At 43.8% G+C, this 17,426-nt stretch overlaps 1 protein-coding gene across 3 annotated transcripts in view; it reads right to left on the bottom strand.

Moving 5' to 3' along the window:
• Positions 1 to 17,426, bottom strand: part of ADGRD1 (adhesion G protein-coupled receptor D1) — a 1,058,506-nt gene that overhangs the window by 797,387 nt on the left and 243,693 nt on the right. For all 3 annotated transcript variants that reach the window (XM_063964650.1, XM_063964651.1, XM_063964652.1), the window contains one exon: positions 7,410 to 7,485. In XM_063964650.1, coding sequence (XP_063820720.1) covers positions 7,410 to 7,485 — 76 coding nt within the window. The remainder of the gene's footprint in view (positions 1 to 7,409; positions 7,486 to 17,426) is intronic.

Raw genomic sequence — 17,426 nt, 5'->3', positions numbered from 1 at the left:
CAGCAGACACAGTACAGTGCGGTAGTTCACGGCTGTGGCTACCTCTGTGTCGGCACTCGGCAGCCCGTCCATAATTGTATATACCACCTAACCGTGGTTTTTTTTTCTTTCTTTATACATACATACTAGTTACGAGTATACTATCTCTTTATCAACCAGTCTATATATTAGCAGCAGACACAGTACAGTGCGGTAGTTCACGGCTGTGGCTACCTCTGTGTCGGCACTCGGCAGCCCGTCCATAATTGTATACTAGTATCCAATCCATCCATCTCCATTGTTTACCTGAGGTGCCTTTTAGTTGTGCCTATTAAAATATGGAGAACAAAAATGTTGAGGTTCCAAAATTAGGGAAAGATCAAGATCCACTTCCACCTCGTGCTGAAGCTGCTGCCACTAGTCATGGCCGAGACGATGAAATGCCAGCAACGTCGTCTGCCAAGGCCGATGCCCAATGTCATAGTACAGAGCATGTCAAATCCAAAACACCAAATATCAGTAAAAAAAGGACTCCAAAACCTAAAATAAAATTGTCGGAGGAGAAGCGTAAACTTGCCAATATGCCATTTACCACACGGAGTGGCAAGGAACGGCTGAGGCCCTGGCCTATGTTCATGGCTAGTGGTTCAGCTTCACATGAGGATGGAAGCACTCAGCCTCTCGCTAGAAAAATGAAAAGACTCAAGCTGGCAAAAGCAGCACAGCAAAGAACTGTGCATTCTTCGAAATCCCAAATCCACAAGGAGAGTCCAATTGTGTCGGTTGCGATGCCTGACCTTCCCAACACTGGACGTGAAGAGCATGCGCCTTCCACCATTTGCACGCCCCCTGCAAGTGCTGGAAGGAGCACCCGCAGTCCAGTTCCTGATAGTCAGATTGAAGATGTCAGTGTTGAAGTACACCAGGATGAGGAGGATATGGGTGTTGCTGGCGCTGGGGAGGAAATTGACCAGGAGGATTCTGATGGTGAGGTGGTTTGTTTAAGTCAGGCACCCGGGGAGACACCTGTTGTCCGTGGGAGGAATATGGCCGTTGACATGCCAGGTGAAAATACCAAAAAAAATCAGCTCTTCGGTGTGGAGGTATTTCACCAGAAATGCGGACAACAGGTGTCAAGCCGTGTGTTCCCTTTGTCAAGCTGTAATAAGTAGGGGTAAGGACGTTAACCACCTCGGAACATCCTCCCTTATACGTCACCTGCAGCGCATTCATAATAAGTCAGTGACAAGTTCAAAAACTTTGGGTGACAGCGGAAGCAGTCCACTGACCAGTAAATCCCTTCCTCTTGTAACCAAGCTCACGCAAACCACCCCACCAACTCCCTCAGTGTCAATTTCCTCCTTCCCCAGGAATGCCAATAGTCCTGCAGGCCATGTCACTGGCAATTCTGACGAGTCCTCTCCTGCCTGGGATTCCTCCGATGCATCCTTGCGTGTAACGCCTACTGCTGCTGGCGCTGCTGTTGTTGCCGCTGGGAGTCGATGGTCATCCCAGAGGGGAAGTCGTAAGCCCACTTGTACTACTTCCAGTAAGCAATTGACTGTTCAACAGTCCTTTGCGAGGAAGATGAAATATCACAGCAGTCATCCTACTGCAAAGCGGATAACTGAGTCCTTGACAACTATGTTGGTGTTAGACGTGCGTCCGGTATCCGCCGTTAGTTCACAGGGAACTAGACAATTTATTGAGGCAGTGTGCCCCCATTACCAAATACCATCTAGGTTCCACTTCTCTAGGCAGGCGATACCGAGAATGTACACGGACGTCAGAAAAAGACTCACCAGTGTCCTAAAAAATGCAGTTGTACCCAATGTCCACTTAACCACGGACATGTGGACAAGTGGAGCAGGGCAGGGTCAGGACTATATGACTGTGACAGCCCACTGGGTAGATGTATGGACTCCCGCCGCAAGAACAGCAGCGGCGGCACCAGTAGCAGCATCTCGCAAACGCCAACTCTTTCCTAGGCAGGCTACGCTTTGTATCACCGCTTTCCAGAATACGCACACAGCTGAAAACCTCTTACGGCAACTGAGGAAGATCATCGCGGAATGGCTTACCCCAATTGGACTCTCCTGTGGATTTGTGGCATCGGACAACGCCAGCAATATTGTGTGTGCATTAAATATGGGCAAATTCCAGCACGTCCCATGTTTTGCACATACCTTGAATTTGGTGGTGCAGAATTTTTTAAAAAACGACAGGGGCGTGCAAGAGATGCTGTCGGTGGCCAGAAAAATTGCGGGACACTTTCGGCGTACAGGCACCACGTACAGAAGACTGGAGCACCACCAAAAACTACTGAACCTGCCCTGCCATCATCTGAAGCAAGAAGTGGTAACGAGGTGGAATTCAACCCTCTATATGCTTCAGAGGTTGGAGGAGCAGCAAAAGGCCATTCAAGCCTATACAATTGAGCACGATATAGGAGGTGGAATGCACCTGTCTCAAGTGCAGTGGAGAATGATTTCAACGTTGTGCAAGGTTCTGATGCCCTTTGAACTTGCCACACGTGAAGTCAGTTCAGACACTGCCAGCCTGAGTCAGGTCATTCCCCTCATCAGGCTTTTGCAGAAGAAGCTGGAGGCATTGAAGAAGGAGCAAAAAGGGAGCGATTCCGCTAGGCATGTGGGACTTGTGGATGCAGCCCTTAATTCGCTTAACAAGGATTCACGGGTGGTCAATCTGTTGAAATCAGAGCACTACATTTTGGCCACCGTGCTCGATCCTAGATTTAAAGCCTACCTTGGATCTCTCTTTCCGGCAGACACAGGTCTGCTGGGGTTGAAAGACCTGCTGGTGACAAAATTGTCAAGTCAAGCGGAACGCGACCTGTCAACATCTCCTCCTTCACATTCTCCCGCAACTGGGGGTGCGAGGAAAAGGCTCAGAATTCCGAGCCCACCCGCTGGCGGTGATGCAGGGCAGTCTGGAGCGACTGCTGATGCTGACATCTGGTCCGGACTGAAGGACCTGACAACGATTACGGACATGTCGTCTACTGTCACTGCATATGATTCTCTCAACATTGATAGAATGGTGGAGGATTATATGAGTGACCGCATCCAAGTAGGCACGTCACACAGTCCGTACTTATACTGGCAGGAAAAAGAGGCAATTTGGAGGCCCTTGCACAAACTGGCTTTATTCTACCTAAGTTGCCCTCCCACAAGTGTGTACTCCGAAAGAGTGTTTAGTGCCGCCGCTCACCTTGTCAGCAATCGGCGTACGAGGTTACATCCAGAAAATGTGGAGAAGATGATGTTCATTAAAATGAATTATAATCAATTCCTCCGCGGAGACATTGACCAGCAGCAATTGCCTCCACAAAGTACACAGGGAGCTGAGATGGTGGATTCCAGTGGGGACGAATTGATAATCTGTGAGGAGGGGGATGTACACGGTGATATATCGGAGGGTGAAGATGAGGTGGACATCTTGCCTCTGTAGAGCCAGTTTGTGCAAGGAGAGATTAATTGCTTCTTTTTTGGGGGGGGTCCAAACCAACCCGTCATATCAGTCACAGTCGTGTGGCAGACCCTGTCACTGAAATGATGGGTTGGTTAAAGTGTGCATGTCCTGTTTTGTTTATACAACATAAGGGTGGGTGGGAGGGCCCAAGGACAATTCCATCTTGCACCTCTTTTTTCTTTTCTTTTTCTTTGCATCATGTGCTGATTGGGGAGGGTTTTTTGGAAGGGACATCCTGCGTGACACTGCAGTGCCACTCCTAGATGGGCCCGGTGTTTGTGTCGGCCACTAGGGTCGCTAATCTTACTCACACAGCTACCTCATTGCGCCTCTTTTTTTCTTTGCGTCATGTGCTGTTTGGGGAGGGTTTTTTGGAAGGGACATCCTGCGTGACACTGCAGTGCCACTCCTAGATGGGCCCGGTGTTTGTGTCGGCCACTAGGGTCGCTTATCTTACTCACACAGCGACCTCGGTGCAAATTTTAGGACTAAAAATAATATTGTGAGGTGTGAGGTATTCAGAATAGACTGAAAATGAGTGTAAATTATGGTTTTTGAGGTTAATAATACTTTGGGATCAAAATGACCCCCAAATTCTATGATTTAAGCTGTTTTTTAGTGTTTTTTGAAAAAAACACCCGAATCCAAAACACACCCGAATCCGACAAAAAAAATTCGGTGAGGTTTTGCCAAAACGCGTTCGAACCCAAAACACGGCCGCGGAACCGAACCCAAAACCAAAACACAAAACCCGAAAAATTTCAGGCGCTCATCTCTAATTGCAGGCTCGCTGCGCTCACCATGCTGTGGGCTCGGTGGCTCGCTGCACTTGCTCCAGGTTCTTCTATTCCCACTCTATTGGTGTCGTGGTCACCCACGAGTGGGAATAGCCCCAGTTAGCTGGGATTCCGGCTGCCGGTATTGTCAGCAATCAGATTCCAGCATTGGTATCCTAACCGCTGGGATCCCGATTGCTGGCAACTTAACTACATCCCTCATGGTTAAGCTATCAGTTGGAAAAAGAGGGAAGGAAACCAGTTAGTAGGAGATGCACTTATAATAAAGTCAGGTAAAATAAAGGGGCAGTGTGGGTTCATTGGTGGGCAGCAGGACATGGGAGTAAAAAACCTTGTGGTCAAAGTGGTATGTGGGGAAAGCAGTAGCTGGTGGGAACCTGATAGGCATGTGAAGAAAAAGTTGGTGGCCAACTAAGGAATGGCATTTGAATACTGATCAAAATGCATATACAGCATGTGTATGCAAATGCATATGTATTGCGTGCGACCAGGGGTGATTTATGAGAGGAGAAGGCATGGGGGCAGGCTCCGTGCAACCCCCTCCTCTCTGGTGGTGCAGTAGACTCTGGCTTGTTCCCAGGGACATCTATACTGCTCATAAACAAATCACTATGAAAATGGGCATGGCGGCCATTTTCCTTGAGATTTCTACAGCCATCTCTGGGCAGGGTGTGTGGCGTGTGGGGCCCCCTGGACCCAGGGACCTGCTCCCATAATAAATACGCCAGTGTATGTGGCTCAGAATCAGGCCCTTTATGTTTATGTGTAGGTATAAAGGCATTTCATAGTGCTTTAAGTAAGTGTATTATCTATATACAGGGGCTAAGTACTGCTGCTAATATTATCCACCACATGCATCGCTGCCCAAGACAGCTATTAACTGAACTGACTGCAACTCTCCCCTGGTAACATTAGGAATACCTCTACTGAGAATCCATATATAACTGGGCAGTGGAGAGTATGTCCAGCATCAAAGTACCTGGGACAGTATTATTCCTCTATGTACAGAGGGATTTGCATTTTATATACTGTACCAAGTGGATAAAAACAAAAATATCACTGCTGCATATTATAGATGATGTTTAATGTTTGTACGCATCTTCCGTTTATAATACACTAACTGAATACCCATGCTTCGCTATGGGAAGTTGTTAGTTAATTTACGTTAGTTGGAGATCTAGTATACAGGCATATCTTGCTTCCCTGACCCACTTTGTGTAGTGGCCGGACCCTTTTTTGGTCTCCCAAGGGACCCTGCTCTTCCCACTATACAACTCTCAGTCTGTGACTTTCTGCTACCTCCATTCCCCTCTTCACATCATGTCAGTGCCCCTGTGAAATTATCGATTTATTTACAGTTTCTTGTATAGCACTGCACATTATGCATCTCCTGATATACTCTGTACTGCTGGTGGACCCTGGTGCTTCAACTATATAACTCTCAGTGTGTGGGTTCATGCTACTTTCATTCCCCTCATGCTACTTTCATTCCCCTGTCACATGCAGCCCAGTCCTGCCTGACATATTATGCATCTCCTAATATACTGTGTGCTGCTGGGGACCGTGCTCCTCCCACTATATAACTCTCAGTGTGTGGCTTCCTGCTACCTCCATTCTCCTCCTCACATCATCTCACTACCATTGTCACATGCAGCCCTGTTGTCACTGACATATCATGCATGTCCTCATATAGTCTGTGCTGCTTGTCCACCCCTAGGGTTGTTAGGGGTGTGTTACCCTCACAGTGTTTGTTCCCAGATTATAAGTCATATGTGTTCCAAGTTTGCGGTAAATTGCTCCAGGCATTTCAGCGTTATGCCATCTGCTGGAATACTCTGTGCTGCGGTCCCACCCCTAGGGCTGCTAGGGGTATCTTTCCCCCGCAGTGTTTGTTCCGAGATTTTAAGTCATATGTGTATCAAGTTTGGTGTAAATTGGTCTAGCCATTCCGGAGTTATGGTGTCTGCTGAAATACTCTGGGCTGCTGCCTTACCCCTAGGTGTGCTAGAGTAAAACCGGTTCTTAGCAAGCACCTGGGACCTAAGGAGAAGCTACCTGCCAAGTTTCAAGATTATAAGCCTTGTGGTTTAAGAAAGTTCGTGATGAGTCAATCAGTGAGTCAATCTCCTTTTTTGCCTTTTATATATATATATATTGAACTAATTTTTCACTTAGAACACCATAGTACCTGGTGTGATTTTAGCAGCAGCTTACAATATATTAATTACTGTATAATGAAAGGTATTATCCTTCATGTGGGAATATAAGGCTAAGTGCTTAAGTTTTTAAATTCTTACAATGTCCAATCATCACTGCTGGTATTCGTAGGCCCCTAATATAAGTGAAAGGGGATTTATTTATTTAGTTATTACTAGTTATTTATTTAGCGCACACATATTCCGCAGCGCTTTACAGAGAATGTTTGACCATTCACATCAGATCCTGCGACAGTAGAGTTTACAATCTATATACCACATGTACACGCACACACATTCATACTAGGGTTCATTTTGTTGGGAGCCTATTACCCTACCAGTGTATTTTTGGGTCTGTGGGAAGAAACCCAAGCAAGTACGGGGAGAATATACGAACTCCACACAGTTATGGTCATAGTGGGAATTGAACCCATGACATCAGTGCTGTGAGGCAGTGATGCTAACCATTACATCATCCGTACTGCGCCTAATTTATCAAATCTTGGAGAGAGATAATGTGAAGAAGTTGCTCCTAGCAAAAATTCAGCTTCTAACCTTTTTCTAGCACAGCCTGTAAAATGACAGAAGCCTATTGGTTGGTATGGGCAACTTCTCCCCTTTATCTCTCTCCCTGGATCTTCCACTGTCTGTCTTACACTGTTTGTGCCTTTTTGAACATTTCTGCAATGAATATTTCTACCATTATATGAGCAAAAGCAAACCTGGGAGGACAGCCTGAAGAAATGGACTAGAGTGACACAAGTTGGCTTTTGCACATCAACAGGATTCGCATGAAATTCGGAATAAGACATTGACTCCGACTGAGTGTGACACTGCATATTCAGATTAGAAGTATCTAATGTTGCAAAAGCCTCTTCACAAGCTCTTTAGATTACATATGAAGTTTAAAAAGAAACAATAAAAGTTTTAATGATTTTACACATACCTGGTGTCGCTAGGTTTTATCTGCCTGTAGAGGTGATGCATAGTATGGTACAGCAATCCAACAATGGTTGTTCGATCTTGAATGAAAAAAATGTAAAAAGAAAAAAAGATGAAATAAGTCTCACCTAACAATGAAATAGTCTGCTCATTAGAAAAGATCCCCTTTAAACACATCACACTTCCTCCATAATTGATAACATTGAACTGTGAAAATCAGACTCTCCGCAGGTCAGAAAACATTCTTGGCATTGTAGCTGTACAACCCTTCGCCTGGAATGCCAGCATTCTGTACTAAAGAAGTCAGGCTGAGGTATGTTACAGGCAACAAAGCCATCTAAACAATAAAGATGCCATTGTTAAATCTATAAAATAGAAATGGTAAACAAGTGAGAATGATATAAAGCATGACATCACAATGCATTACACAGAGCCGAACAATAGGGAAAAGTGATAGGAAAAGATGATACATTTTTGGAAAGATGTGAATATTTTGTATGAACTCAGTAGTGCCCACGGTGGTAACTATAGTGGTACCATTGGTATGGGGGCCTGGACCCAGGTTATAAAGTTACATACCAATTTCCCAGATTTCCCTGCTAAGCTATGTGATCTGATCCATTGCCCAGCCTGAATTGGGTGACATTACATTTTCAGTGAGAGGTGTGTGTAGTGGATGTAATAATGGTAAGGGGGCACTGTAATGTGCCATAATCTGATCTGCTCATTGTAGTGTGGAGAGCACTATAGGTTACATAATAAGAACTGGGGCACTGTAATGTATCACAATATGAAATGGAGGCACTATAGGGTGGCATAATATGAACTGGAGCATTGTAAGTTGTAACGTGACATAATTTAACTGGAGGGCACTCCAGTCTGGCACAGTATGAACAGGAGGCACTGTAATGTGGCATCATTTCAACTGGAGGCCACTGTAACGTGGTGTAATGAACTGGGGACAGTGTATGTCATATGGTGAAGTGGGAATACTGTGTGGTATAATGTGTACTGGTAGCCCTACAATGTGACATCATGTAAACTAGGGAACTATGATGGATTCATAAAATAAACTAGGGCACTACTATGGGGCATAAATTAACAACTGCTGTGGAGAGGTGTCTCTCAAAAATCATTGGGACAGGGGCTCCTTCAATACTGAACTAAGGGGCCCACAAAGTTCTTATGATGCCCCTGGTAGTGGCATAAGAAATGAGTGAAATATATCATGGTACAATGGTAACTAGTTTTCTCTGTGACTAGCAGGGCAGTAGAGAGCCTGGCTGGGCCCAGGTACTTTCAGGGTTGTGATCTAATTGCGGGAGGTGTGGCCATGCATCCTTTGAAAAAAAAACAACAGAAAAAAATAGTATTGCAGGCGCTTCCCTGGCCACACTGCAGCCCAGCACGCAGCTGAATGCTGGGCTGAATGCTGATGTGTACTGGAGAGAAGAGCTGCAGCTACTGCTGCCAGGTAAGGGGACGGATCTGGGCCCCTCTATCAGAACTGCAGAAAATGCTGCCCCTTACAAACATAACAATGCGTTTCCTCCATTGGCAAATAGACCACCCATTTACATACATATACAGGTTTTCTTTTCTTTTTTTTATTTGAAGCTGTGTGCATTCATGACTTCCTTAATCTATCACAGGAGTATGAGGTAAATACAGGAAGTAGAAAAAAAAACGTGAAAAGACACTATTTCAAATTATTTTTCGACCTCTATATGTTCTTATATGTTTATATATCACGTCTTATTGATTCGACATAATACTTCCTAGTACAGCAGTGATGTGTAAAGTTCCTACTATGCAAATTAATTTGTGTCCATGCTTTTCAAAGCTTTTCCAACTTGGATGAACAAACCCTGTGTGTATATTTTATTTGGGAAGACTCAATAGCCTCATATTATCAGTCAGTCCTAGTATACATACAATAGTCTGGGAGTAAAAGGGATATCCCGAACAAGAATCTTCCTCCAATATGTTTACAATCTGATGTGTGATGTATAAATATTGTAATCTGGATGAGTATAACGGTATTTTTACATAACATGAACTACTATATGGTCAGAAAAATGTTATACCATATATATTATATCAGTTTGTTCAAGCAGTTTTAAACGTATATTTATGTAGCGTGAGATGCCTGGCATGAGTGAGCTGCCAGCTCCTGTGCAACTCTGCTAATGTCTGGCGACTAGAGCGCATTAGGAGACTGTGCTAACTAATTTGACATACAGTATGAATCTGTATACAAAGCACATTGGAATTTGGTATGGAAAAAGCTGTGGCTGCTGCATTGTAGCACTTTGTATTAGTGATGAGCGGGTTCGGATCCTCGGAATCCGACCCGCCCGAACTTCACCTTTTTTTTTACACGGGTCCGAGCGACTCGGATCCTCCCGCCTTGCTCGGTTAACCCGAGCGCACCCGAACGTCATCATCCCGCTGTCGGATTCTCGCGAGACTCGGATTCTATATAAGGAGCCGCGCGTCGCCGCCATTTTCACACGTGCATTGAGATTGATAGGGAGAGGACGTGGCTGGCGTCCTCTCCGTAATAGAAAAGACTAAGTCTAAGAGTGACATTGTTATAATTGTGGGGAGGATTGGGGACGGGGAGCAGCTGTTAGGGAGTACAGTGCAGGGTTTTGATTATACCACCAGTGATTTTAATCCTTTGTTTCTCTGCCTGAAAAACACATTCCACCATATCTGTGGCTGTGCTCACTCAGTGTGCTGCACTGCTGCATGATATATCTGTGCTGAGTGCACTGCTCTGCTCACACTGCCTAATTGTGGGGACTGGGGAGCAGTTATAGCAGGAGTACAGTGCACAGTTTTGCTGACAGTGACCACCAGTCCAGTATACGTTTGTCTGCCTGAAAAACACTGTGGTGTTTTTTTTTTCTTTCTTCATGCTAGTTTGTTTAGCAGTCTGCTGACAGTGTCCACCAGGTCCGTTATACAGTATATTATATATATATAAGCAGCAGTACGGTAGGCCACGGCTGTACCTACCTCTGTGTCGTCAGTGCACTCGTCGTCCATAAGTATAAGTAATACTATACTATCCATCCATCTACATTGTATACCTGTGGTGTTTTTTTTTTTCTTTCTTCATACTAGTTTAGCAGTCTGCTGACAGTGTCCACCAGGTCCGTTATACAGTATATTATATATATATAAGCAGCAGTACGGTAGGCCACGGCTGTACCGACCTCTGTGTCGTCAGTGCACTCGTCATCCATAAGTATAAGTAATACTATACTATCCATCCATCTACATTGTATACCTGTGGTGGCTTTTAGTTGTGCGCAAAATATGGAGAACAAAAATGTGGAGGTTAAAAAAATAGGGAAAGATCAAGATCCACTTCCACCTCGTGCTGAAGCTGCTGCCACTAGTCATGGCTGAGATGATGAAATGCCATCAACGTCGTCTGCCAAGGCCGATGCCCAATGTCATAGTACAGAGCATGTAAAATCCAAAACACAAAAGATCAGTAAAAAAATTACCCAAAAATCAAAATTAAAAGCGTCTGAGGAGAAGCGTAAACTTGCCAATATGCCATTTACGACACGGAGTGGCAAGGAACGGCTGAGGCCCTGGCCTATGTTCATGGCTAGTGGTTCAGCTTCACATGAGGATGGAAGCACTCATCCTCTCGCTAGAAAAAAGAAAAGACTTGCGGCAAAAGCCCAGCAAAGAACTGTGCGTTCTTCGAAATCACAAATCCCAAAGGAGAGTCCAATTGTGTCGGTTGCGATGCCTGACCTTCCCAACACTGGACGGGAAGAGCTTGCGCCTTCCACCATTTGCACGCCCCCTGCAAGTGCGCCTCTTTTTTTCTTTGCGTCATGTGCTGTTTGGGGAGTATTTTTTGGAAGGGCCATCCTGCGTGACACTGCAGTGCCACTCCTAGATGGGCCAGGTGTTTGTGTCGGCCACTAGGGTCGCTTAGCTTACTCACACAGCTACCTCATTGCGCCTCTTTTTTTTCTTCTTTGCGTCATGTGCTGTTTGGGGAGTATTTTTTGGAAGGGCCATCCTGCGTGACACTGCAGTGCCACTCCTAGATGGGCCAGGTGTTTGTGTCGGCCACTAGGGTCGCTTAGCTTACTCACACAGCTACCTCATTGCGCCTCTTTTTTTCTTTGCGTCATGTGCTGTTTGGGGAGTATTTTTTGGAAGGGCCATCCTGCCTGACACTGCAGTGCCACTCCTAGATGGGCCAGGTGTTTGTGTCGGCCACTTGTGTCGCTTAGCTTAGCCATCCAGCGACCTCGGTGCAAATTTTAGGACTAAAAATTATATTGTGAGGTGTTCAGAATAGACTGGAAATGAGTGGAAATTATGGTAATTGAGGTGAATAATACTATGGGATCAAAATGACCCCCAAATTCAATGATTTAAGCTGTTTTTTAGGGTTTTTTGAAAAAAAACACCCGAATCCAAAACACACCCGAATCCGACAAAAAAAATTCGGTGAGGTTTTGCCAAAACGCGTTCGAACCCAAAACACGGCCGCGGAACCGAACCCAAAACCAAAACACAAAACCCGAAAAATTTCCGGTGCACATCACTACTTTGTATACAGGTGCAGAGACTCAGTTGCACACAGATATTAATAAAATTAATCAGCAGTCTCCTGGTGCGTCCTAGTCGAATTGCATTATGACTAAAATGCATTGGTGGCAACAACAAAAAAGACGCCCAACACTAGTGGTGTCTTACAGGCAGCGTATCCATCGGAGGGGACTGTTGGGACTAATGTCTCGGGCCCTTACAGGAAAGGGGGGTCATTCCTTGCCCCTACCGCCAATACCTGTAGATTTGCACCAGTCTGTGAATCAGCGACAGGCTGATGTGCAGGTAGGACTTCTTAAAACAAGCCTTATCTGCACATCAGCTCTCTGTAAACCGTTCCTGTAGGTCCGCAACAATCCACCTATATGTAACATCACAATGTATGACATCACATAGGGGTGGAGCAGAATCTTTTTTTGGAGTAACTGTAGTAGTAGTACATGTGTGGCTCACACTTGTGGAACGAAACTAGCAGGGGGAGAGCGCTGTGTCAGATGATCGCTCGCAGCGGTATGCTACGAGCCCCGCTAGTTACGGCTGCACCTTGCAGTATTGGTTACTCACGGCTAAAGTATTTCTTTTCAGTGGGGTAGAGACCTCCTTAGCCGGGTCTCAAGCCGCTTGTCCCCACCACAGCAGTCGCTCACCAACGGACTTATACCTCGGTTGAAGTGATATTGACAAAGGGCTCCGGGCAGCAAAGTCCGATACAGGCGCCTTCCTCAGGACAAGTGTGAGCCACACATGAACTACTACAGTTACTCCAGCTATTAAGCTAATTACTATTGTTGCTTTTTCACCTAAAGGAATTGTGTTTTTATAAATGCAACAAATCAACAAGTTTACTATACAGCAGAATAAACCGATGAGGATACCTTTGAAGTTTTAACAAATATATTCATTGGAGTAGAGGGCAATTTGATATAAGCAACTTGCACGTATATATGTGTATTAGTTTAGTTTGCAATATCTTGTATATTGGGGGTCATTCCGAGTTGTTCGCTCGTTGCCGATTTTGCTATGCTGCGATTTGTTGCAAACTGCGCATGCGCAAGGCACGCAGGGCGCATGGGCTTAGTTATTTAACTAAAAACTTAGCAGATTTGCTGTGGATTCTGCTGCGCTTTTCAGTCGCACTGCTGATAAGTGATTGATTGACAGGCAGTGACGTGCGGTGGGGTGAGGCAGGTGAGGCAGAGCTTTGACTGTATCAAGTATATGAAAAAAACAAATAATTTGTTAGAAATATCTTCTTTGCATTCTTCTAATAATTGTTATAGCCAAAACTCTGGAGTAAAAAGTCTATTGCAGGTGAGGCAGTGCCTCACCTGGCTAACTTTTCCACTCATCTCTGATCAAAACTCACCAAATTTCCAGGAGTTTATAATGCTGCACCTGTGTATAATGTCAAGATGTACGTTTAGGCTCATATATCGTATGTAAATTTGGCTCTGGTGCTAGTCAGTGCCTCCTGAGCTATTTAGCTCACCGCACGTCCCTGTACAGGAAAGGAGCGTTTCCGGGTGGTAACTCAGCGTATTCCCGGCGTTTGCAAAAAAACGCAGGCGTGTCAGGGAAAAATGCGGGAGTGTCTGGAGAAACAGGGGAGTGGCTGGCCAAACGCAGGGCGTGTTTGTGACATCAAACCAGGAACTAAACGGACCGAGCTGATCGCAATCTGTGAGGTCTGGAGCTACTCAGAAACTGCAAAGAATTATTTAGTAGCAGTTCTGCTAATCTTTCATTCACACTTCTGCTAAACTAAGATACACTCCCAGAGGGCGGCGGCCTAGCGTGTGCAATGCTGCTAAAAGCAGCTAGCGAGCGAACAACTCGGAATGAGGGCCATTGACTCCTTTATAGATATATATTTAATCTGATTCTTTTAATATGTTTTGAATAATAAATAATATTTCTAATACGTTGCGCTCCCTTGATAATTTTTATTATCAAAAAGGTTTTTTGTTTATTGGTAGAACAGTACTACTTGTGGGAGCTGCAAAATATTAGTAAATGAATTAAGTAACATATGGTGGTTTTAATTTTATTAATATTATATTATTTTTATGTGAGTGCTGGGTTTTTTATTCTTTTAAATAACTTTCTTTCTGTAAGAACATGACAGGTTTTGCCTAAATTAACTAGCATGGAAATAGAGTATATTCTAATGCAGTATCCACTGAGCTGTCCCACTCAATTTTGTATTCAACTTCTGAATATTTCCCGAATTGTTTCCCTCTTGGGGTCTATTCATGAAGCAGTGAAAAGTGTTTAGATGTGAGCCAGTGGAGAAGTTGCCCATGGCAACCAATCAGCATTGAAGTAATATTTATAATTTGCATACTATACAATTGTACAGAGCAGCTGATTGGTTAACACGGGCAACTTCTCCTCAGGCTCACTTCTCCACTCTTTTCACTGCTTCATGAATAGACCCCTTAAACTTATTTGGCACAGACATTGGAGAATCCGCTAGGTGCTTTACCATATTGTCTGTGATACCTTTTCTTCTACTTCACCCAGGTGTAATAGTACTAAGCTCTTATGCCTTTGTATTATATTGGCCAGTGGTTAGCTCTAGCAAATAGTGTGAGTGACATTAGGCACCATTTGCACAGACTCCAGGGTGAAGATTTCTGAACCTTGTCCTCCTGTTCTTACTGTAGCTTTAGGGAGGTTTTACAGGTTGTTTGTCCATTTTACAATTTCAGGACTGACATTTCTGACATTACTAGCCATAAGAATGACCTTTCAACAGAAACAAGTGCTTCTGAAAGTGTAATAAGTCTAGCATTATTACTATTCTACATATTGTACTATATGTACATAGTCGACAAAATGCTGTTATGATTAATTTGAAGAAAATAGGGCAATAAGATGAATTCTGCCTTGTCTATTTTCCCAGTGTCTGTATTACTAGGGCTTTCCATTATAGCATAGGGCAATATACCTTCTTCATGTACAGCTCTATGGAGCTTTAGTAGCTGTGGTCTTAAAACCTCAAATTGAGATCTGTACCACTCAACTAGTAATCCGTCAGGCCAGGCAATTTCCAGTGGAAAAAAGTCATTATGTCTTGTTCAATCTTCTCTTTTGTAATATCTGTCTCTAAGTTCAGCACATTCTACACTTGACTTTAGTACTGTATGTGGATTGAAGAAATATAGGTCTTTAGGTTTTATTTTTTTCTTTACAAGAAACTATAACAGATTTTATGTACGAGTCTCCATAGAACTCAGCAAAACAAACATTTACAGCTCTGTGGTCTGTTACCTAGACATTATGGCCAATGGAGAGTTGAGTACAAGTAAGTTTATTGGGTGGATCTTACTTGTTTTCACACTGTGCTTGCTCAAAAATTAAGTGTGAGCCTCTATGGGCAATTCAAACTCATAGTTAACTCAACCACATCCCCTCTTTCAGCTGAAAGGGTGTATCTGTGTGGCAAGGGGGTGTTCGCATATAGGCAAAGTTTAGCAATGGTAGGATCTAGCAATGGAATTGTGGGTTATGCAGAGTTGTGTATATGCAGAGGCCCATCTGTTTTCAGACAGATCACTGGTGCACTGATAATGACGGCTGCCATGGAGCCAAGTGTACTTATAGGATCGGGGCAGTTGCATAGATACATATAGCTCTGCATATGCATCTACTGTAGTTCCACACATGCAATATGGGAGCAATTATGGAGGAGTCGCACGTTGCCTTATTTAAATTAAAATAACTTAGAGTATGTTCAAATAGATGATATAAGTTATGGTGCACATATGCTGATTTAGATCTAGTTTCCATACTGTATCAACACTGTCTTTTCTGCAAAAAAGTTTTAGCTTTAGAAGTGAGTGGACTGCTATTACCCCAGACAGTTTCACTAGTTGACAAGACACAGAGGAAAAAGAGCTTCATAACACATGCACTCCTTGACAACTCTAGTAACTGGCATTGCAAGCAATAAGATCACTCTTACTTCTGCCAGACAGTTCTGCTGGGGAGATAAGCATCGCTCAGACACCCCAATTATTTTCATTTTACTTTTCTTTTATATATGGTGTGGAAAAGAAGATTTTCTATCGCTGCAATGAGGAATCTTGATAAATAGGCCCTGTCGTGGTTTACCAAGGAATAACGCCAGCATCGCTCCGCCATGTATTTTGTGTTTGGTCTCATGACACTTTCTATTTCACTATACTATTCTATGCAGTATTTGTTATTTATATTGTTCTTTCATTGTATTGCTTTGATTAACACTTTGGTGTAAGTGCTACGATGCATAATAAAGATATTGTCAAAGTTTTGGTGCAATAAGTTTTTATAAATCCCTACATATAATATATAGTGTAACTTTAAATATAAGTACATTGTACTCATTCTAATAATACATTTCAATGGGAGCTGTGGTTCCGTTTGTTGGATTTTTTTTTTCCAGCTGTCCTATTGTCATATTAACTAATCTTTTCTTTAGCTTTTGCTCTACAGTTGTCTTGTGATTTCTGGATGACAAGCTTTGAGTTCATGCAAAGTGTGAGGAAACTATCATGAATCAGGAACAGATCACACAAAATGCAAACATAATGGCACCTTATTTTAAATATATCACTGCCACAGTAGCCTGCTAGGCATAGTGATTTAATGGAAAGTGGAAGGAAAAGGTCCAACTTTTCCTTCAGCAAATTCATTGCCCATCTGATGAAGAAAAGGTTAGCTTTAAAAAAAGATATATCAAGTTGCAAGATGCAAAGAGATAAATTATTTAAATTACTTTTACACTGCTGGGAAGCGCCACATCATTGTATAATGTATTACAACATGAAGCAGAACATTTTTTTTCTAAGATTCTAGACATATAATTTCTATTTTACTGAAAATGCATGGAATACCAAAAATAAAATAAAACAATTACTGAGAAAAGTCAAGCTGCACTTATTTCCCATAAAAATGAGGTCCACTCAGAGAATTACAGCTAAAATCCAAGAGCAATTATACCACTTGGAAAAGATAATTTAAAATACACACTCCTCTATGGCTCCTTTTAGCAGTAGCACAGAGAGGGGGAGGGTACTAATTACCCAGGCCCAGGTCTGATGGAGGGGCCCAGTGGGGGCCCAGGTTTTCCCCATGTTCCCTTACCTGGCAGCAGTAGCTGCATCTCTTCTCAGCCCAGCCCACGCTGCTGTGTGCATTGTGGCAAGGGAGGCGCTTAAAATACGCATTTTTTTTCTAAGGGTGCATGGCCACGCCTCCTGTGATTAGGCCACACCCTGGTTTTCCCCATGTTCCCTTACCTGGCAGCAGCAGCTGCAACTCTCCTCCTCAGCCCAGCCCACGCTGCTGTGTGCTGGGCTGCATTGTGGCCAGGGAGGCACTTAAAATCTGCATTTTTTTTCTAAGGGTGCATGGCCACACCTCTTGTGATTAGGCCACACCCTGG

The sequence above is a fragment of the Pseudophryne corroboree genome, chromosome 1 (assembly GCF_028390025.1).
Source record: "Pseudophryne corroboree isolate aPseCor3 chromosome 1, aPseCor3.hap2, whole genome shotgun sequence".
NCBI classification, from domain to species: domain Eukaryota; kingdom Metazoa; phylum Chordata; class Amphibia; order Anura; family Myobatrachidae; genus Pseudophryne; species Pseudophryne corroboree.
This window is presented reverse-complemented; position numbering and strand designations above follow the sequence as displayed.